The sequence below is a fragment of the Acipenser ruthenus genome, chromosome 27, assembly GCF_902713425.1.
Source record: "Acipenser ruthenus chromosome 27, fAciRut3.2 maternal haplotype, whole genome shotgun sequence".
NCBI classification, from domain to species: domain Eukaryota; kingdom Metazoa; phylum Chordata; class Actinopteri; order Acipenseriformes; family Acipenseridae; genus Acipenser; species Acipenser ruthenus.
In genome coordinates, this window is record NC_081215.1 from 22,435,492 (window position 1) to 22,460,222 (window position 24,731).

Below are 24,731 nucleotides of genomic sequence, written 5' to 3' on the forward strand. Positions count from 1 at the left end.
AAATTAAAACAGAACGTTTATTTTATTATTCCTCTAATGGTGTTAATTTATTTTTTTAAATTTAAATAAATAAAGACACAATAAAGTCGTTTTAAATATATTGGGTATTAAACAGACGATTCTTGAATGTGTTAAGCATGTATTATGTAGGCTGTGCATTAGCCTACAGTCGAATTTAACCCGTTGTAATTTTTAATCAAAACGCGTTGCTTCTCGCGTTTACCTGTAAAAAACGGTTCATCTTACAGCCTACTATAAATCTTTTATTTTGGTATAGCTTTAAAAAAAAAATGTAGAAAATTGTTGTGGAAAGTTTTTATAAAATCGACGCGATTCAACTTAATTTTGGTGAATATTAACAAACTTTGTAATAATAATAATAATAATAATAATAATAATAATAATAATAATAATAATAATAATAATAAATCGCGCATGCTAAAACACATTGTCTTGCTTTAGACGATTTCATCCCACTGTTCAATAGTTAATTTGAGAATACTTCGTTTTTAATATACTGTCTCTTCTACCGCATAACAACTGCCTGCCGTACAACTTCGGTATTACCAACACATAATACGTTTGTTCAAAATTTAAGTCCAATTCATTGGCTGGCGGTTTGTCTACTGTATGTTGGTCTTATTTGAAAGGAGACAGAAAATAGTTCTACACAAGCCCGGTGGAGCGTGTGAAAATAAAAAGAAAACATGTCAGGGAAAAGCGATTATCGAAGAGGGGAAGTTCATTAACGTTTTAAGCCAGATTCCTGGGTTGCCAGGTGAGGTAAGCCATCACTGTCTGTTATTCAAGAATGACGTGGGGCGGCTGTCTTTAATAAGGGTTAAAAACAACATCATTTATCTCACGTAAATATAACCTTGTTATTATGATATGACTCATTCACCGTGTAAGCGCCTATTGATATTTTACAATAGTATGTCACAATAGTTCAATCAATGACATAAAAACAAAAGCGAATTAATTTATTTTATTCACTATCTTTCATAAACTCATATAAACATACATCAGTATTTAAATAGACATTTCACACCACAGCTAAAAGAAGATCATGACTAGTATAATAAGCTCTACAGATCTTAAATTCTGTATGTGTTTCTTCTACTAAAAATGAAAAATTCTAACTGTATTCCCATTGTCCTAAATACTTTTACAATGTGTACAAGTCAAAAATCTAAGCAATAGGCATTATTAAAATATTCCTAATACAATACTTACCCTGAAGAAAAACGTTGAGCAGAAAAAAAAAACTATTAAACCTAATTGTAAAGAACAATACTGAAAAGTGTATTTATCATTTCTCTCCTGAAATATAGGAAGCTTAAGAAGCTTTGGGTGTGCTGGAGCTAAGTAAGAAGATGTAAATTGCTGGGGATGAATTATTGCCCCCCCCTCCTTTTGCCCTTTGTTTAGCACCGATAAAGGCTAAAACCCCGGTAAGACTGGTCACTGAATAGAGCGGAGTGCTCATCGTCATCAGTCCTAACTCCTCCCACTCCGGAGCCAGTCTCTATTTGAGCTTTAGAAACTCCAATGCAAACAGACACATGAGCAAAGGAATCCCAGGCAGCTCCTACACTTAAAGACTCCCTCATACTCTCCCTATTGACTTCTCATTGACAGTCTCAAGCAGTAATCAAGGACCTTGGTGTTTAAGGACCAAAGCAATTCAAGCTACATGGACTTTGACACTGTTGGGTAGCATTTTTTTTTAACTGGAAAAGACCTGCAAACACTGTCTGTTTAATCCAATATATCGGGCCAAGGATTGCTTTGGGGAAACAATTATACAGTGTGTTTCTTATTATTTTAAAGGTTTTGAAAGGTGGCAGCTCTGGATCACATGGGTTCGGATGTGCGAGATCTCAATGCTATGCTGCCAGTGTCTCTCCCTGCAGGCAATGGCAGCTGCACCTTGCCGGTCAGTAATGCACCTCAATGGGCTCCAGTCTTAGACTTCCACCCAGGGGCCCCTTACAGCTCCTTTATCAAGCAAGAGCCCAACTGGAACTCCACTGATCCCCATGATGATCACTGCGGACTGAGCGCTTTCACGGTTCACTTTTCAGGTCAATTCAGTGGCACTGGAGCTTGTAGGTATGGGTCCTTTGGGGCTCCACCACCAAGTCAACCACCTCCCAGCCAGGCAAGGATGTTCTCAAATGGCCCCTACCTGCCAAACTGCATGGAAACCCAGCCAGCCACCAGGAACCAGGGTAAGGCATCTTCATAATGTTTCCAGTACTAAGATTCTGTGCGGTGTTCTCAAGTGCTTTTGTTTGGCTAGATAACTTTTTTTATGTTTAAAATTTATTTTCATTAACCTTTCATTAGGTCTGTTCTGGAGACAATTATTTCCTGTCACTTTCAATATGTTTATCATATCTTTAGATATTAATCAAAATATTAATATTCTACCCAACTGATGAAGAATTATTTCTGAGCTTTCCATTCTTTGTTATAATTATTTATATTATATGTTATGAAAAATGTTCGACAAAAAAAGTCTGCTCACATCCACAAAATACTTTTTATTTTCTAAAAGTTATAATTTTTATTTTGCCATGCTACGGATTATGCCATTTAACTTAAAGGTGAAAATGAAACAATGAAGAGATGTTCTGCTCCTGGGTGAACCACCACTGAAGTCACTAAATATCCCCTTGGCAATCTTAAACAAACACATTTTATTTTTTAAATGATTGCCGTAAGTTTAATAAGATTGTTTAAAACAAACTCATCATTGTTCTAGTACACGAGGATTCAAATACATGTACTGTTATGTCATTTTGTTCCTTTGTTGGCAAGCTACTTTAAAATGTCCAAGTGTGCTAACTGAATTTTAAGCACAAAAGTGTTTAAGGGAACAGTTCTCTGCAGTGTTAGTTACTGAACTTGCATGGAAATTCAGAAAATCATTTATTGGAAAGAAGAACAGTAGGTGGCTTGTACTGTATTGGTATGTACAGTAAATTCCATTTGTGCTATTGAGTTTCGTTTATATTTTTATTTAAAAAAAAGTGCTTGCATGAAAAATATATATATTTTTTACATTCAACAAATATATAAAGATTCATTTTGTCTAACGAAATGTCTTGTGAATTAATAATCCAACACTAATCTGTAGAAAGAAATGTGCGTAAATCCCAATTTGAAATTCATCAATTAATTTTTTTAGAAGGTGGGAATAGATCTGAATGTGGAACTACTAGTTAATGGTTCATTGAAATATGAAATAAACACAGCTCTTTATTAAAAGTACATCTAACTTTATCCAGTTCATTAACTACTATCTCAGAGTGGATCACCTCATGAAATTGTTATATGTTTCCTATTACAAAGGATTCATCACAGAGTGTTCTTATATCTCTCTTCTCCTCTTTAAGTCACATGGCATGTCACAATAGATTAAAGCCAGTCTCCTCATTGTGGTTCACCACTAAACTTCCCTCAAAGGCTACAATACAATATATTGTCAAAATAAAATAGATAAGTTGTAATAAAAGTCTGTTATTTGGAAAAAATAAAACTGCTTTTATGTTGAAAAGAAAAGAACAGGTATTATTTACAGAAGGCAAACACTTAGTGGAAACTGCACTGAAGTTTAGTAGGTTGGCTATTATATGTATCACAAAACAAAATGATTCAAAAATTAATATATTAAGACAATTGTTGCTTCGTGAAGGAGAAATTTAGCTCTGAAAATGATGTTCCCTTTGAGCTGTAGTCAAGGCTGGGTTCAGTATTTAAAAAAGCTTTCTGACCGTGGGAAAGATGTTACCTTGGCTTGAGGTTTAGTTTTGCCAAGTCTTGGAAACTAAAACTTTCCGAACTTTGTCCATTTTCCTTGTCATTCCTCTCCACTCTTCCACCCAGCTGGGTCCTCCTCATAACCGGATTCTTTCTGAAGATCACAGTGTACAGCAGATGTACAACTTTCAATTATTTTCAGCACATTTCAATCAGTCTTGTCTTTGATAAGGACCTAATTAAAGAGACCTTGCTATCAACCTTCTTATCGCATTCCTTAAGCTTTGGGTCAGGAAACTCTGGAAAACAGAGCCAAAAATCAGTTTGCTTGGAGTATTGTTTTGAAGATCACCAAATATCTGTTTCAGGCCAAGAATAAAGAATTGGTTTCAAGTGTATTGCATGTTGCTGGAAAAAAAAGAAACGTACTAAAGAAAAGTAAGTTTTATTTCATGAGTTACAGAGCCAGATAAAATAAGGCAGAAACAGCTGTGAAGTAAAGGCTTCTCCGAGTTCAACCGGATGGTTGAGATACCACAATAAAATTTACTCCACCAAAAGAGATTGCATTAGAAACTAGATGCTTCTCAATCACCGGATTAGAAAATAGCAAGTCTTTACTGATATACTTTAATTGTACTGCATTGAGAATATTCATGCTCATAACAAGTGAAATGATTAAGTGCTTTATTTAGTCATTTTCTGTTAGACCTCTGTGCTGCTATATGATAAGATTTATCAGGATTTTAACAGCTGCTTAATAAACATTTTGTTAAACGCAATTATAAATTCCATTTTTTTTTATTATGGGTCTCTTTAGGAAAAAATCTGAACAAAATTATGAATTATATATTTACCACAAAAAACAAGCTTTGATAAATGCTAAAAACATGCTGATAAACGTCAAGGAAGTATTACTGTGTCTTGAATCTTCAGTGTACCAAGTCAGCTATTACCATTCAATCTGTACCAGTCAAAATGAATACCGTATTAATACTTTATTACACATATACCTCTTTTATTGCCGATAAACGGTTACAAAAAAACATTTTGTTCTCATTAATAACTATCAGATGTTCACGAGTCAAGAACCCACATAAGAAAAATATGACCTTTTAATTAGTTTTGTGCTGAAGCTGTTGTGAAAGTGGTCCCATGTAATTAATGAAGCTGGTGTTGAAACGCCTGATTTACGATTAAGTCACTTTGGGGTCGGGGGAAGACATCGCTCACTCCACTCTTGTGGCACCTTTCTTATATTCTACAGCTTGTTTGTTTTTGGTAAAGGCAATTTTCTCTTTATGGTGGGAGGTGCTATTAGTTTTAATTTAACTCAGACTCTTCAGATTTTAGTTATTTAGGCCTAGGGTCAAATAAACAGATGGACCGCATCAAACATAAAATTATATAATACGAATAAAGAAAAGCATCCTTTTTATGACTGTTTAAAAATAATTGTTCCTTCTTTTTAAGGTTTGTCATTTCACCCTAATGAGTTTATCAGAACTTAACGTGTTTAAATAACATTTTGTTTTGAATAATTACATACTAATTTTAAAATACAGTACAATAATCTTATTTAAGAAACATTTACAATTTTTATACCTAAACATATACTGTGTATCTCTGCTCTTGTCTTCAGAGTTGCATTAGCAGAGTTTTAGCTCTTAACATTAGGTTGTAAATAATATACACAGGCTTTACATTTCTTTCACCGTTGTCAATTGTTTGACGATTGTTATAATATAATGAATATGCTGAGAATATTAAAAGTGACAAAATTAAATTAAATAACCTTACTGGTTGATATGTCAGTGTTATAATGTATAAATTAAACATTTCTGAAATATCTTTAAAGTTTGCTAAATTATCAGGGATTTCAAAGTTGTAGTTCAAAGTTCAAAAACCTTTTTTTTTTCATACTTGTACAAGAATAATAATATGGATTTTAAACCCCTTTCACACTGGCATGCTCTACCCGGGTCAAAACCTACCTAGGTCAGGACCCGGTGTCATGCGGGTCGACTATGTGATTTCACGCTGCTTTTCATAAAGCAGGGTTGACCCGAGTGACAGAAGCAAGTGCACAATGCGTGTATCAATGCCCCGGAAGCAGCTTGTTACTGACACTTCCATCCAAGCTTCTCTGGATTGAACCGTCGGCCCAAATGTTGATTAGAGCAAATGTTTCTAAACCCCTGCTGCAATTTGGCTCATGCTGTCTCTCAAACAACAAAAATATGGCTAAATAGAATAAACAGAAATGTTCCTTATGAAAGTGAAACCTTCACGCAGGCGTGGCTGTTTGTTAGTGCGTCGGCTTAAGAACGGCTGTCGTGCATTTTGTCTCGTTTGACCCGGGTCAAAGCGTATCGACCCACATCCTGAGGTGGGTCGCTGGTACAACCCAGATACATGGTTTTACACTACGTGGGATTGTGACCCAGGTAGCCAGAACACCTGTCTGAACCCGGCGAGGAGTGCCAGTCTGAAAGGGGCTCTAGTGTCCTGACAGTTTTGTATTTATTTGCAGGCCATACCAATTTACATTATATTTAGCTTTGACAATCTTTAATGTCAGACTTTCCATACAGGTTTACAATGATAAACAAATACCTTTCAATACTACTAGTAAATAGCAAAATAGTGTTTTGAATAAAGCAACATAATACATTACTTTACAATCTACTAGTAAATCTGAGGTAATTTGCCATTTTGAGCTGCTTTAGAACCAGTTTTTTTTACCTTTAGTTGCCCATGGAAGTAAGACTTTTTTTTACACTGAAAGCATTGTATTTACATATCTCAGCACTGTTTCCAATTGCTGATTATCACCAGTGTTCCTATACAATACCTATTCTTACCCACAGCAGTAACTGACGTGGCCATGCATTAATTCACTTTATACAATTTTTCTTTTCTTTTAGGCTACAGTACAGTTGGGTTTGATGGGACTCCCAACTATGGGCACACTCCCTCTCATCATACATCACAGTTCTCCAACCATTCCTTTAAACACGAAGACCCAATGAGCCAACAACCAACAATAGGTACGAATAATTCAACTGGATAAAGCTCTGCTTGTATTACAATAAACAAATATATATACGTCAAATATGAAAATCAAATCATCTAGCCTGCTGACCCAGGTCTGAATTTAATAACATGTTAGGGTGCTGCTGGAGCTAGACTTCATCATGGCAAATGATCGGATGGTTGATACAAGAAAGGTCTCAGACTACAAATTGCAGTGGCAGAGTTTTAAAAACACATAGTGAACCAGAATAGCATTTTGTTGTTAAGAAATATATGTGTCTCTATAAATTATAACTTGAGTCAACAAGTAGTAAAGCGGATTTAGGAATGTTTAGAAACACCCAGGGACCCATTCCAAAAATTTGTAGGAAACAAAAACCAGATATCACTTGTGTTTCAGAGAGGGGGGTGGTGCTAAAGTTTCCTCAAGGGTGGGGTTGGTTTACATGTAAGTGCATTGTAATACAATTATTAAAAAAATTGTAAATTAAAGACTGGTTTGACTTATATACAAAGAAAAAAAAAAAAAAAAAAATATATATATATATATATATATATATATATATATATATATATATAGATATACATTTACAAAATGGGTTAACATAATGTGATGCTGCCCAATTAGATTCCAGGGGTGTATTTAATCATTTTAATAATTTTTAAAAATCATCTAGCAGAATAAATCTCAGCACTTCTCTCTTAAATGCATATTTATCCTGTAAATATTACTTCATATTACTACCCATAGGCAAATTGGACATTGTTTAAAAATAAAAGTAATCTTTTGGTTAAATGAACTGTATATGATGTTAATAAATTAATTTTTTGTTTAAGAAATTCAGCATTATGTTCTTAGGATATTGTATATTTTTTTAGTTTTCTAAGAAATGATCGAAATAATCTGAAAAAAAAAAGACCAATAAATCTTGCTCCCCACAAGGAAGCAAGTCATTAGTAGAGTATTAGGAAGATTAGTGAGCTGATTCCTCCATGAAGGCAGAGGGACCAGCATAGTGAAGGGGTGTGTTGCTAATCAGTAGCTGTTTCTCTGCAGGAGACCAGCAGTACTCTGTGCCTCCTCCAGTATATGGCTGCCACACCCCCACAGACAGCTGTGCAGGGAGCCAAGCCCTGCTACTGAGAAACCCATACAACAGGTAACTTGAACGACTTCTCTTCTCGTCCAATGAAAATACACAAACCAGAGGGGTGTGCTGTGCCAGAGACTGTGGATTACGTTTCGTAAAGAGTGAAAGTAGTTCCTTACAATAAATTCCTTTTTCTGTTTGCTCTCCATGTTGTGTGAAGGGGTATTATATCCATCTATTGGTGATGTTTTTAGTTTTTCACCAATTAGTTTGCCAGCCATACCAGTTAATTCACGGTTATGCCATGTTGAAAGTAAACTATTTACTTGTACCATGCTGTGCTGTTTAAGGGCAAAGATGAATTGTTTGTGTGTCAAGCTGAATATGTGTTTCTCTTGATGTGGACACCCATCCACTTCAAACCCAGAGGTATAATTCAGATAAACTTTTATTAGCAATTTTAGCACAACAAAATTGAATCTTTGGCACAGTTTTTGTTAGCTGTAAGTTCTGGAAGCGCCAAGTCATACAGCATAAACATAAAACTATTTCATGTGGTCAGGTAAGGAAGTCATAAACCTTTTTTGACCAAGGTTGAAAGATAGGGTTGATAAGTAACAGAAACACAAAAAACACAAACTCTACAGGTCATTAAAATCGCAAGCTTCTTTTCGAATGGGTGACAATGACATTATTTAGAAAAGATTAATGCAGACAGACAAAAATGAGGGCGAGACTTTGCTTGAAAAGCCACTGCATGGGTTGACTTCAAGGAAGTAGGTGGTGAGGTAATAGAGGAAGGAAGGGGGCTATATCAAGACAGACAAGGTATGGAATTCAAGTTAAATCTTTCACTTAAATTGCAATTAAATTAAGACCTTTCTCAGCCTGGTTTATTTCCTGGTAAACAGTTGAAATCAATCACACTTTATCACGACAAACTGCTAACACTTTATAACACAGTGAACCGGAATTCAACTGTAATTACTGTACATAAGAACTGAAATATTATTTCATATGGAGTTCCAATACATTATTCAATTCAAGATGAAGTCAATACTTGTTCATATTATATGAAGTCTTGTTTATTACATTTTAATAATGCCTAATAATGTATGTTATTAACCTGTAATAAAGGATGATAAAGCTTTAACTACTGCTGTTTAAAAATACAAATTCAGGTTGTTTCCATAGTACTAACCCATTCTGTATATTTTTCATGTATTTTGCTATTTCTAATGAAATGTACGCAATTATACATTAATAAATCTTCATTTGAAAAGTGTTAATGTACACGGTGGATAAAATAGTTTTCTAACTGAGTTAGAAACAGGTAATTATCCCTGCACTATAAAACACATACTTCACTGACAGATATTGATCTATAACCATTAGCTGTGACAGGCAACGCTGGGCACTAATAACATCAAAAATGAAAAAGAGTGTTCTGGATATGTGGTCTCAATACTTCTTCCTTTAAGAAATGTGCCAGTATAGGTGTGTAAAAGGTTATTCCTATTGCCTGTGCCTGTATTGACATAAAATAAGACCGCATACAGAAGTAAGCCTGCAGAATATGGCTATGTCTGCACAAAGGTCAAGAGCTGTGCAGCAGCACACAGCAGGCCAAAATAAACTCCAAATGATATACTGCCGATTTCCTTTAAAATCCTTCATTCCAATTACTGCCTAGTTCTCTTCGAAACATTAAAAGTGTTTTAACCAGTTCTTGAAGACAACCGTCTGACACCAATGACAACAACGATGCATTTCCGATTATACCATCGTAAGAAAAAAACAAAAACAAAACAGTAAAAACTGGAATCATCAACATGATGTTGTTTAGCTGCAGAACACAGAAATAATTACAAAATAAGAAAAAGCTGTTGATAAGAACCCGTGACTCAGCCACCTCAAAAATATTTTCCTCAAATGAAAAATATTTTTCACAAACAGTAGGCATTTGTCACGAGTGTTCAGTAAAGAGATCCTCATTTAAATGTGTGGAGCAGTTCTTATTGGTCATTGGTATGTAACTTTAAGTTAGAAATCTAAAGAGACCAAAAAACGGCAGAGGAGAGGAGGCCCCTTTTATAAATGAAGTGTCAAATGAAAGAAAGTTGAGAAAAACTCCTGCCATAAAAAGTTTCAGGCTGGCACTTCTAATAGAAATCGGGAAACTGCAGGAATTAATTACACAGCAGCATTACAGGAAGAATTTGTGGAATTGCACAGCGCAGTGAGTGGCACAGACCAGCACGAGCTGCTATTACGAATCATGAAACGGCAGGAGAGTCGAATACTCTCTCAGTTGAGATGCAGGATATTGCAGAAGCATAATAGCAGTTTAGACAATGTAATGGATAATGGTGTCCAGCGTTTGTGACAAATGAGAAAGAGCATATTTTAAGCCTGAAGTAATTAAACCTCACAAATTCAAAACTGGAATTTGCCTCTACGTGTTTAAAACTGACATTTGAATTTATTCAGCAGACAAAAATTACTGAATACAGCATTCCAGAAAATGTTGTAAAGAATTGTTCTTTAACACAGTGTTAGGATCACACATCAGAAGTCAAATCTACAATGTGATTGTATGTTTATCACAGAAATAATCAATTATCTTGACTTTTCTCTATTATGCAGGATAGCTCTAATTTAACCTTAAAAAAGCTCACAACCGTACTACTGTAATGAGGAACAACCTATTTCAAATACATTGTTTAAAGGGTTTCCTTAATTCATATCATACACTTACTTGTGTTAATTTGCATTGCTGGTTTGTACAGATTGAGAACAAAGAGTGAATGGCATTGACAAATTAACGCTGTTGTTATTTATAAGAGGCATCACCTTAACTCCTGTTTTCCGATGGCCGTTACGTTAGCCCTGGTACCTGGACATGGGTAACACATGCCAAGATAAGTGATGATCTTGGTACTAGATTTTAATAATAGATCGGTATTTTAGTTTTGAGAGTGGTGGGATTAGAATAATTTATCACTCCTCTGCAACATTTTTCCTTTTGTCTGGCAGGCATTCATTACTTGTCACCTAGGATGTCTCCCCTTTACAAGCTTCTATTCAGTCATAACGTGGCTTTTGTTACATTCTCCTATAGTGCCTGTTTGAGATCTATGATTACAGTTTTTGATTACAACTCGCTCATGCTCCCCTATGTTCCAGTCTTCAAAAGAGTTTTAAATTAGGCATGTTTTAATGTATTTTTTTTTTATGACAGTGACAACCTATACCAAATGGCCTCACAGCTTGAATGTATGGGATGGAACCCTGTAAGCACATTGGCACCTGCAATGAAGAGGTGAGCACTTTACTTAACACTTTTTTAAACGCTTGATTTAAAATAACTAGTGCCAAATGTCAATCTCGGGACCTGGTTATGTTGAACGTACTGTAAGACCTAGTACAATTGTATACTAAAGTGTATCTTAAATGTGCAGATTCAAGAAATTGATTGCTTGTCATGTCTTTCCCTTTTCGTAATGAAACTGAAGTGCCATTCAGTAGATGACTATTATAGCGGGAGCCATTGCCACATGGTGTCAGTCTCTGTTAAATGTGTTTTTCAAAGCTTGTCAGTGTGTGCAATTAGACACTGTTGTGTCTGTCTTGGGGCATATATCCTGCAAAGCAGTGCTAAGCATCAGCCTTGACCACGGTCCAAGATAATAATAGCAAGGAAGATGTCATCTGCAAGGAACTGTAAGAGACTCAGGACACAATGGAAGTACTAAACTCACATGTGCTCTGTCTGTCCAGATAGCTCAGCACAGATCCTGTTAGTTTGGTCAAGTATTTGACCTGTATGTGCCTAAAATACAAAAGGAAAACATCAAAGATATCAAAATGATAATCTGTGGTTAAATCGAAAAAAAGTTTTGGGTTCGCCAGTTAGTTGAATCTGTGGAAAATCTATTCTAGACATAGCCTCATCTCTGGCGATAGGAGCCAAAGTATGCATGGGTCTTCGCCAGATAAAAGCTACAATTTACAATACCTCAGCTCACAGTTGCCATGAACCTGAGGTGTTTATCTCTTAAACGAATGAATGAATGAACTGTTTGCACATTTTTCTAATTTGGTTGCTTTGCTTTCTGCATTCTGGAGAAAGGAAGTTTTATAGCTTTGACACAGATAGAGGGCAAATATAATTTCACTGGAAACTGGACAAATTGAAGTGTTAAAGTAAACTTATTTATATTAACATGTGCCATTCTGGAAGAAACAAAAACGGAATGGGAAATTATCATTGGAGTAAGTTTGTTAGGAGGGTGTGTAATCTAATTGATGCTCGCTGCCACTAAGTATGTGTCAGAAACTCTCCAGATGTCATCGCTGTCTAAGTGTTAACTGGCACCATCTGAGTCATTCACTGCTGATAAGTAGGTACTCACCATGCAAAGTAAAAGAAGAAAAAAGATAACAAGCGAAACAACTACGTGTCGATCTGAGGTCAAACTGAAGGCACACTTGAAATCCTGTCAAAGGTAGAAATGTGGCCATTTGTCTTTATTGTCTTTGTGTGAAGTGAATTATAGCAGTTTATCAGTAGACACAGGGCACATTTCTGAATGCCGCACAGCAGTTAACAAACACTATCAGCAGTATATAGTGTACAATATATTATCTCAGCTGGATTTACAACAGTCGAGATTTAGATGTTATTTCATAAGGAGTGCAGTATAACATGTACCCTAAATAATGTGCAATCAACAATCACATGGCTGTCATTCACTTCAGTGAAGTTTTCAAACCGTGATGGTTGTGCAGCATTTAAGTGGTGTGAACAGGGTAACTGAATCTCCCAAACTGATGTTTTTTTCTTGTTTGCGTAACATCTGAAGTGCCTTTTGAGTTGTCTTTTCAAGTGTCCCAGGAACCTGATGCTGATTGTCTATCTTTACAGCCACACAACAGGTTATGAAAGTGACCACAATGGGCCCTTGTTGTACAGCTGTAGTGCCCAGTATAGAATACACACACACGGTGTCTTCAGAGGACTCCAGGTTAGTAGCTCTGCCAAGTGTTTCAGAGTTCAACAAAAGGTTACAGACTTATTTCAATGGCATGTTCATCTATTTTATTAATGTGAGAAGAATCAGCCAGGACTTTGTTATGTGTTGTGGTTCCAAGGTCAGTACAAAAAGTACACAAAACCTAAGTGCGGACAGAACTATATATTTTTTATTAGATTACTTTACAGATATTAGAACTGTTTTCTATCAAGTTATGAGAAAATATGTTACAAAAGTAAGTGCTACAATATAAAACATAAACAAATTGTGGAATGATTTCAAATGTATTTCAAAATGAAATGCTTCTTAAGATCCATTTAGCAATAAAGATAGTTTCCCCTTCATTGCCAAAATGAATAAATCATCAAACCTTAATTAAAGCCGCCAACATTCTACAGGCAGAGATACTCCAGAGAGGACTTTTTGATATACTTTAACTCAGAAACCCTTTCTTTCTCTCTCCTGATTTCTTCAAAATCTAATTTCTTCAAAATCTAAAAAAAAAAGGGTTTAGATTTAAAAATAAACAAAAAAAACTTTTATTTGTAGCTGTTCCTGTTATTTTTTGTTTTGTTTTACAAGATAATAGAGACAGATGGTTTTAATTTGATAAAAGCCGGGACCTACCTACCCCACCTTGGGTGGGGTGATTCTCTGTGAGGTCAACAGATGCAAATGGTTTATGGCTTTCTCACTTGGTTTATCATTTCCCTATCAATAACTTCTAGCCAGCATTAACTGCACCACTAAAGAATGGAAGTCCATTATACAAAGCTGTTACTAATTAGAAGCACATGGTTTTTATGCACAGGTATTTTAAAAGCATTCAGTATTATATCTGATTGTAAAATGGATTCTGTCTAACGACAAAAATTAAGAACCCAGATTTAAATTAATATTGAAAGACTAACGCATAACACTGAGACTGTGGGGTCTTTTCGATTAAATACCTCAAATGGTGGCAGATGTAAATGCCACTATCATTTAAATCATTAAATAAAAGGAGACAGCAAAAACCTATAATTCTAACAGCATGTGTATTTTTGTAAAAGGTTAGGTTTGGTTCTATTTTTATATTAATATTTAACCAATGACAGTATTCAGATCCACCACTATATAAACCATGAATATAGCCCTGTGTCTTTTCAGAGGGCTTTCCTTCTTATCAGTTTATCTTTCAGAGAACCAAGTAGGTGTTTAATGTGCTTTTGATATACCAGCACTGGTTACTTTAAAGAACAAATAGTTCAATTTAATCTTACTGGCTTTTAAAAAAAAACTGTATCCAAATCACTGTGTGCATCATGTTTAGAAACCATCAACAGCCTCACCCTTTCATTTTCAATGTTCCAACAGGATGTTCGGAGAGTGCCAGGAGTTTCTCCTGCCATTGTGAGGTCATCGTCAGAAACCAATGAAAAACGGCCGTTTATGTGTGCATATCCTGGTTGCAACAAGAGATATTTCAAATTGTCCCATTTACAGATGCATAGCAGGAAACATACAGGTAAGAGTGTTTAAACTTAGAGAACCAGTGTGGTTTAACCTAATGCAAGGAAGCAGGACCATGGAAGTGTGCAAGTGCCCTCCAGCTCTGTATAATTTGTCAGTGATGACTGTAGCTCTCTCTTGACTGATCCTTCGGAAGCACTTCATTCCTGAGGCAGTTTTAATGTTCAAGGTTTAATTGACCATATTTACACCACTGGCAAGTTTAACCACCTACGTGAAATCAATTTCAAAAAAAGTGCTATTGAAATGATGCATGAAACCAGGGTGAAGTGGCTGTTTAAGAAGTCAGTTCCTGTGAGTAACTTGAAGATGAGTTGCAGTGAAACATGTAGACCAAAGGAAGACACTGTATAAAGTTTTAAAGCAGTAAATGTAAAATGTTGTAAAAATAATTTAATTAGTTTTACTTAGGTGTCGTATAGAGTATTCAAGTCATTGGAATACATGTTAAGGCAGTGTAATTAAAACAATTATCCCCATGCCTGCATTTAAAATATCATCACTAAAGCAAGAAAAAAAACCACACACAAACCTTCAGACAGCTGCAATGCTGGAATTTGTCATCACACTGACTTGCATTATTCTTTGCATCGAAGCCAAAGGAATAACAGTAATTGGATGGGTTTTTTTTAAACAAATTTTGGTTGTGTAAATGAATTAATCATTTCCTATTTTATCTGCACTTTTTAGGTGAAAAACCCTACCAGTGTGACTTCAAAGACTGTGGAAGGAGATTTTCTCGATCAGACCAGCTTAAAAGGCACCAGAGAAGGCACACAGGTAAGAAAGACTGGAGAAACCTTCCCTTTGCACTTGCATTTTGATCAAAGCTGGACTAACTCTTATTAGTGTTTCTTACTGTGTGTGTGTGTGTATATATATATATATATATATATATATATATATATATATATATATATATATATATATACATATAGCTTGATCCTAAACCTACAGTTCATTATGCTTGCATGATGCATGCATCTGTCAGTTTTGATATGGGGTCAAACCTACAGACAAATGTTACTTAGGGAGCATAAACATAAGCAGCTTGGCTTTCGCATTTTAAAAGCATGCATTCACTTTCACACAGCTTCCATGGCTTTTTCTTGCTGGCACATATGTCTTTTTTTCTGTTTTTCTCTACGTAGGAGTAAAACCATTCCAGTGTGAAACCTGTCAGAGAAAATTCTCTCGGTCTGATCACCTTAAGACTCATACCAGGACTCATACAGGTAAAACAAGTGCGTAAACTTTTTTTTCACATTTATCAATTCTCATTAAATAACTACACCATTTGGAAATTTGTAGTGAAGTGTCTCACAGGCAGAGGTGTAAGAAAACTAGAAACCATTCCAACAAAATAAAAATATAATTTCCATTATATGTGAGCCAGAATACCACATTTGTTACTGACTACTGCTGCCTGTATTCTGAATAACAGCAGTGCTAAGTGCATATTGAATTAAATAAGACAGACACATGTGGACTGGAACTATTTTAAACACCCATTACACAGTTTAGCTCTGTTATAGGTGTAGAATAGTTCTATTAAATATCACTTCTCTTTAAAAGCATTTTGAAATAATTCTGGCCTATAACTGGGCAGTAAGACATGCTGTTAAAATTAAAAACCTGTAAGCCATGGGTTCAAAATAACCACATACCGTAAATATTGTCACCTACTTAAACGGCTTGTTTTACGGCTGCTTTATTTACTACAATCTTTGCCATTTGACACACAGAGCCCACACAGCTACACAGTGCTCCAAGTAACACACTTAAGTGTTTAATGTCAAAGGAAGGCTTGAGAGGATCGTTGTAAATAACAGTGCTGAGCTGCAAAACCATTCATTCAGCGATTCATCCACTGAGGCAGCATTAAGTGAGCCATGGCACTTAATACATTATTTCAAATAGCGGTTCAAAATAAGACTGAAAAAGTCTTGTTTTCATGCTCATTGAGACCAGTGTCTTTTCATCTCAATAGGTGAGAAGCCCTTTAACTGTCGCTGGCCCAACTGTCAGAAGAAGTTTGCGAGATCGGATGAACTGGTACGCCATCACAACATGCACCAGAGGAACATGACCAAGCTCCAGTTAGCACTCTAAAAACCATGCCAGGAAAAAAAAAGGGACATTGTCAGCTACTGCAGAAATGCTGGCTTTCAGAGAGCACTATAGTATCAGAAACTAGATGGTTCAACACAGGTTAACAAACTTTACATTAAGTGTCTTCAGCTACTGTGTATTTGCATATTTGTTCATAAATACATGTGTTTTTACACATAATTATTATGTTTACATGCATAGATACAATGTACTTAATGTGTAAATCTGTTTTCATGATATAACCCTAACCTTAACCCTTTTCTGATACAATTATGTAGTGTCATATATCGTGCAAAAAGATTTACATTAAGTAGATTGCAACTATGCATAATAAGATTATAATTATATGTAAATACACATATACTTATTAAGCTGGGCAGCAGTGTGGAGTAGTGGTTAGGGCTCTGGACTCTTGACCGGCGGGTCGTGGGTTCAATTCCAGGTGGGGACACCGCTGCTGTACCCTTGAGCAAGGTACTTCACCTTGATTGCTCCAGTAAAAACCCAACTGTATAAATAGGTAACTGTATGTAAAAATAATGTGATACCTTGTAACAATTGTAAGTCACCCTGGATAAGGGCGTCTGCTAAGAAATAAAATAATAATAAGTAACTAATGCACAGCAATTAGAGATACGCAATGTAACGTGTAATAGTGTGCCACATTATTTTCACCCTATGTACAGTATCTTGCCAACCTCGCAACACTTACTATGTTACTATGTTACTATGTCAATGACTTAGCACAGCATAAACATATGAGGCCATATCCATGGTGGCCTTAACAGAGTTATGCATTATATTAACCAAGGCTTTCAAATGTATATCTTACCTCTTAACAACATTTGCAGAGTCTATTCCCAGAATGTATTGGGTGAAGCTAATTAAACCAGCCAATAAACATTCGCCACCTGTGTAACAGTTATTACAACCCCACCTGAGCCTCACACTCACAGTAGGGTTCTGTTTAGGGGTCAGATGATGTCGGAATACAAGCTGCACGGATAGTAATTGATGGGAGGATTAAATGGCTTCACTTGAATTAAAGTGAAATTAAACAGAATTGTCTTGTTAGAAAATAATTTCAAAGGCTTGGCTAAAACCCCTAGGGTTTTAGACACTGACAAATTAAAACAATGAAAAACTGTGATCTCATTATTATTATTATTATTATTATTATTATTATTATTATTATTATTATTATTATTTTTGTGTAAAAAAAGTGATTTTAACAGTGCTTGATTGTGATCAAGCCGGGATTAAATCTATGATATAACTTATTGAAAATCTCAATAAAAAAACATTGGCTTTGGTAAAAGACTTATCAAGGATATGTAATGTAGATATCTTATTTATCCTTACCTACATAGCTGTTTTGGGCTCTATTTAAATGGATCAGAAGATTTTTCTCTAAGGTTTAACAAGTGTCGTGATACTAACATGGCTGCAAAAGAAACTCTCACTTTCAGCATATCTTGTTATATTAGATTAACAGCAGAGTCATCTTTAGCGTAGGAATTTGTATTCTATGTATACAATCCCCTCCAACAAATACTGGGTCCGGCCAGTCCCAATGCAGTCCCAGTACCTGTTAGAGGGTAATGTATAAATAGTCACGCTGGCTATGTGGCTATTATCTAGTTGTGATATTAACATAGTAAAAAAAAGTGCTGGTCCACAGTTTCCATTAATCAAGTTTTTCTTGGGGGGGGCGGGGGAACATAACTTAAAAAGACTTAAATCTTCCAAGTATAAATGTGAAGAACACTTTGATAGCTTAAGAATTGTATTATTTGATTTTATGTATGTGTATTTACTGCTTCTTGCTTGAAATTATTGTGTATATATATATATGATAAAGTAATTGCTCTGTCAACAAAGAAATTGTATAATTATTAGGTGCATCACATTTTTTCAGAGTTGTTCCTCTTAAATGTATTGATAACACTAAGAATATAACCTGCATTTGTTTTTTTTCCACTGAACTTTGAATTAAAGACCATTTAAAAGACAGCTGTGTTGACTCAACCAAAGTCTCAGGTTTCTGACACCACATTGCCTTTTCCAATAGGAACTGAATTGAGATGGAGCCTTGGAACCAGTGACTACTACTTAACCTATCCAGGTCTTGACCATAGTTAATTCACCTGACATTAATCACAACAGAGCACAGCTACAAAAGAAGTTCACCCGAGTTAGGTTTCTAAATAAAATGTTTTACAGCAACACTTGCTTATTTTAGCTCTGCATATCTATTTTCTCTAAGTCCTGTAAGTGGGTTCTATCTGAATAACCCCAATGCTAACATCTGGGAGATAACACTATGTCACCAGGAACTAATGCAACAGTACAAAAAATAGTTATTAAACAAACTATGAAGATCACACCACAACAGGAAAGTGTTCACACATTTTATAACAGGATCCCAGTTTTTTTGTATATCCTTTGCTAGGGATATGCATGCTTCATCCATAACTTCAGCAAAGAAGGGACTAGCCAAAATGCTTGTCTACTTGACTTAGTTTCTCGTGTGTTTTACCTTTGACTATATATGCCCCTTATAGTACAGCGCATAGACATCTCAAGATTGGTCATTTATATCCTTTATATACCTACCTGCATGAAAACCTCAGGCAGTAATCAGTGATATACAGTAGAAACAATAGGTACTCTTGTGTGAAAATGTTAGACCACTTTGTGCTTTTAAACAAAATCTAAAAAATGATCCATTAACCATTTGTGTACTTTTCTCTTACTATTTAAAATTAATTGCATGTATGGCCTAGTAAAGTCATCAATTACATTAGACAATCATTAATTTAACTATTTTGACACTTTTTCAAGATTTTCAGGTACAGTGGTTTGATTTCATGTGCACGACAAATCAAAACAACAGAAGCAATGGGGTGTTTTTAATAAGTTTGCACACTACTGTGCACAATTATTCTATCTATTTAAAAAAGGAATTTGGAATTGTTTTGAGCTTTCAGTGTCAATGAGTCAATGGCCAGTGCAACCGCTGTGTTTCAGCAAACTCTGTACCAACCTCAGACATCATAAATTTATCTGTGCAGCTGTTTGTTACAAAAATTCATTAATACAATATGTGATATGGTGCTGAAACAGAAGGCTAGTTTTCCCTGGCCAACGATGATGAAGCTTGTTCACTTCTGAACTTTACAACTGATAATGAACAAGTCTGCAAAGTTCATATATTTCCCCCGGCCATCTGCATTCAGTCAAAGAGTGGCATTCTGAAAAGCCATTTATCAGAATCAGGCCAATACAACTTTCCTTTCACAAGTAAAAGGAGGCAAAAGAAACTAAGATGGTTAATATACTTCATCTGGGGCCAAAGGCCAGTCCTGGTGTAAACAAACCAGTGACAAAGTAAAATACAGAAGCATTGAAGTTTCCTCTATTTACATAACTGATGCCCCACATCATTTTTATCATTCAGTGTATCATGGACCATATTTTCTTTCTTCTGTTGGCCTGCAACTCCCTTTGACATTGTTTTCATTATTTTTAAGCTTAGTACTGTTTACAAGTGTTTTAACCAATTATTTCATTTCTTTTTATGGTGATACACGGTGGAGTTACTCTGTATTTTTTGATTTTGGTGTAAAACTTTACTAAGCAAAAAATAAGGTAATGACTGAGGGATGTGTATATACTGTAAACCTAGATAAAGTAATATATATATATATATATATATATATATATATATATATATATATATATATATATATATATATATATATATATATATCGCAAATGTACAGGACAAGGCAAAAGAAATATCTGCTTATAAACCTTTCAGCTACTGTGGCATTGTATCTCTTACTTTTTTTGCAGTTTATAGGTGTAATGGATGAGGAGCTATTGCTACTTTAACCTTTTCATTGCCCTCAACTAGTCATGTGAGGGACAGTGAAAGAGAAGTAATCCAAATAGATGAGCACTAGCAATGGCAATTACAGTTTCGATTGGCCAGAAGAGTTTTTTTTTTTTAGTTTGTATGAACAAGCACTTTGCTCTAATCAGAGGCACTTGAATACTTAAATACATGATGTTTGATCCAACAGACACGGAGACTGACATTACAAGGGAAAACTATAAACAGAAACTTGAACATGAAATTCCATTTTTCCCTTTGAGTTTTCTTCCTAAGGGACAGTATTAAGGCGGGATCATTTATCAAGCAGATACAGCACAAGGATTGACGTTTAGCAAGCCATGCTCATTAAGGTGTGCAATTATGGCATACCAGAATTTATAAAGAGATATTATTTAAAAACACTTTCATGGAAAGTAAGACAATGCTTAATCCTATTTCAATTAAATATTTAGAAAGGAAGCTCAGTCTATGCAAGATAAGCAGGTCTTGGGGTAACCTCCACAGGATTATATTGGGATTTAAACCCACTTAAGAATTAATAACAATGAGACAGAACAAGGTCCTAATCAATAAACGTTTCTTTGACAAAGTGCCAAAGACTAACAGTGCTTAACTGTAAAGTGCTGTGAGTAATCCCCACTTGATCAAGATTTAACTGCTCTCTACTGACCAAGCAGCTGTCTGAAGAGTGACAAATTTATGATTCAACTGCAATTTCAAACCTCTTGATAATTTGTGGGAATTAGCCCACTGATAAGATAACGGGACAAGGCATGAGTGTTAATGAATCAGCTGAAATCGAGATCACGGCGGAATGTTTTCAGAGATGCTCTATAAAGACACGGACAGCCATTAAAGGATTAGAGCACCCCAGATAGAAGGCCTGATTGATAGGATGTAAAGTGTAAGAGTATGTAAATCACAGCGGTTATCGGCAAACCTCTGGACCCAGCAAAAAAGGTAACAGAGTTGGGTAATAAAATCTAGGATGTGTCACTGGAGTGGGCATGGCAGAGAACTTAACCCCCATTCGAAGTGACTGACATCTGGCCTACTTAAGAATGTGCCCCTACAACCCTTCCATTGTACTCTATTAAAACAGAATTATATTCAGATCATTCTTAACCAACGGCTCAACATTTCTGGATAAATCTCTGTGACTAACCAAGCTCAGTGCGTATAACTCAAAACAGCTTTGCTTTTCCCAGATTATGGTACAACACACAGGCACACATCTATATTACTTATTGTCTATCTTTATTTTGTGACAAAAAAAAGAAAAGTTTTATTTTTGGTAATGTCCGTTCTTTAGAACACTTGTTGTACACAATTACACAGTAAATAATCACATTTTAATTCTTCCAAACGAAATGGGCATACCTGTAGTCTATTCTGGCCACAGGTGTGAAAACGTTTAAAGAACAGATTTATTATTCACTATAGTATCACATTATTGGATAATAAAAAATAAAAAAATAAAGGATTTAAGATTAATTTTGGTTTCCATTACTTAAAAATGTTTCCTGTTATTTTGCTGTGCAGGATCATAATTGTTACATAAGGTAGGTTATTATTTTTTAATGGGCTTCTCTCCAGAAAAACTTGTGTGTATAAACTGAAGTGAATACTGCACTATCAACGTAATTTTCCAATTCACTGTGTTCTTAGTTCTGGCCTCATTTATTTCTAGCATTAAAAAGTCCAACACAAGATAACATACAACCCCTCCAACTCAATTATGTAGTAATTGGAGTGTAAATTCTCTGTGTAGAACTGTTTATGGAAGACTTTATGACAATATGAAATGCATCAATCGGTCTGTATGTAGTATAAATAGTTATACATGATTTATTTCTTCATTATAGAAGGGGAAATTCCTATCTGTCAGCATTAAACCAGTGGTCTGGCACACATTTTTTGAACTACAGTAAGTTGAAACAAAACTACTGGCTCATAAAAAGTTTACAATTGTTTGAACAAGGTACTATTGTAGACCTCTGTTAAGTAAAACAAAAATGAAGTTGTAATCATCAATTTCATCACCCTGGTACCAAACTGTGCTTTCTCCTCAATTTTAATAGACCAGCATTCTTTCCTATCCAGTCACATGAGCTGACATCGACTTAAAAGACTTGCTTCTACCTAGAACTTGTTGAAAAACAATGTCAAGACTCTTGCTTGGCCAGACTTTCAAAATCGCAAAAAGTTTCTTTACATCTGTCTTCTACAGTGTTCTACCAGTGAGTACCAAGCAATGACTTCACCTGACAAAATGTACACATACATATACACATTGATCACCATGCGCAAGGTGCACAAGATGTGGTTTAAACAGTTCTGAATATGAGTTCTGAATAGTGACTGATATCAACTGAATAATGTACACTGTGTGCTATTACTTTTGAAATAACAACAGTTAAGAATTATGCCAGCTTAGTTTGATTGACATATGTTCGAGAGACGCACTTTGTGAAGACTTTTCCAAATAGAAAGGACATGTTTGATGTGATCCCTGGAAATAATCTGTTATATCAGGAGAAATGATTATAAGCCACTTACAATTAGCATTCATTGATGACCTAGTTGATGCTTCCTTCTCAATATTGGAATGGTGTTGTTGTGCATGAAAATAAGTTTATTATTGCATACAGCAACAGCTATTCCAGTTTCTATTATGAGCTTCAGTATCACAATACTTTGGAAACAAACTCAGGTGGGTCTTATTAAGCTCATAGTGAAACCTGGAGGATCAAACTGCTTTGCAATTGGTGTCCTGTCGTGGCATGATTGGACCATATTAACATAAGGTAAAACTATAGGAAATGCTTATACATGCTTACAGTTGCCCATAATCCCTCTTAGCCATCATCACTAGATGCTAAAGGATTTGTTCATGAATATTTTAAGGAAGTACTTTTGCCCCTTTAAAATATGCAGGATGGACAGCCGTCCCCAGCTCCTGTATGCTGTTTCAATGAACATGCCCACTGACAGCAGCAGTTTTCATGAGGTGAAGTTCAATGTGGGGGTTGGGGTTCCCCAACACTCTCCTGTTCTCAGTCTTTGAAAAAGAAAACATTACCTGTCTCAATAAGCATGCCATTTGCATGTATCTGGATGACAAGGTCATTTTCTACACAGTTAAATCATTGGATGGGTTGTCTGAATCTCTCCAGGTGCACTTTTACAGAAACCAGCGTCAGTATGTTAATGAAACAAGTTGTATTTTGAAATCCATGACGTCACCTAGCAGATAATGTTGATTGGTTTAAAAACATGGCTTTTACAAATGCCTGCACACATTATATAAAAACAATCACAATTAAACTGTCTACACAAAAATGTTTACACTAATAGAATAACCAGGAACATAGCTGATGGCCCAGCTACTGGACTATGGTGCATCTGTTTGCAGATCTGACAGTGACAGTGTTGCAGTGACTGATTAGACTGTATAGCTTTTGTAGATTAAGACAAACAATATCATGTTATTGCAACATAGCTGGTTACCACATGATTTCAGAAAGGAAATACAGTAATCTGCTGTTTTTAAAGGCAAGCAAATGAAATGCAAACCATCTGAACCTAAGTTTGTCTTAGTATTACATTGTCTCATTACTTCATCCTTGAATTTTCCTTTTCATCAGTTCTCACTGGAAGCTGTATTTCATGCTGCGCAGTCATGTGGGGAAGATTGATAGTTGTGTTTTCCAAAGTTACAGTTGACTTGTCGACCTCAAATTGTAGTGCGAGGTAATATACGGAATACAATATCAGTGAATAATAGTGAAAATGGGTCATGCACACATTTTACAGTAAACTCAGTATTTACTTGCAGTCATGTTATAAGATGTGGTGCAACAGGGTACATTGCAATTTATTTACAGTGCTTAAGTGGCTAAGGATAAGGCTGATGTGGCAACAGTTTGACCAACCAAAATCTAACCCTATCAGCATTCAGACATCAATGATTTATTAATTGATTTTCATAAAAACAATCGAGGTGGCAGAGGGTTTGAAAGCAAAGTAGACACAAAACAACATTATGATACATATGCACTTGCACAACTCAAGGCAGTTTGACTGTAAAAACACAAACACACAAAGAAAAAAAACTGTAAAAGAACAGAAGGCAGCTTTGTAGTCAGCACCGTTTTTTTAATATATAAATGTGGATAATCAAGACAAGGTATATCGATTGTTTTGATAAGAGCAGTCAGCCAACTAATCACGCGTTCCTGCAACTTTATAAATTCGCTTGAAAGTGAAAACGGG

General features: G+C 35.4%; 1 protein-coding gene across 2 annotated transcripts; it reads left to right on the forward strand.

Annotated features, from left to right (window-relative positions):
- Nucleotides 1-1,091: 1,091 nt before the first annotated feature.
- LOC117432063 (Wilms tumor protein homolog) lies at nt 1,092-18,568 on the forward strand. Of its 2 annotated transcripts, none has more exons than XM_034053491.3 (9): nt 1,092-2,234; nt 6,696-6,818; nt 7,862-7,964; nt 11,137-11,217; nt 12,823-12,922; nt 14,288-14,438; nt 15,134-15,223; nt 15,595-15,687; nt 16,434-18,568. In XM_034053491.3, exons 1-9 carry the CDS (start codon nt 1,862-1,864, stop codon nt 16,553-16,555), a joined length of 1,236 nt encoding a protein of 411 aa, XP_033909382.1. In that variant the 5' UTR covers nt 1,092-1,861; the 3' UTR covers nt 16,556-18,568. The 2 variants fall into 2 exon arrangements, with proteins under 2 accessions (XP_033909382.1, XP_033909383.1); XM_034053492.3 differs by having other exon boundaries at nt 15,595-15,678.
- Nucleotides 18,569-24,731: the final 6,163 nt, after the last annotated feature.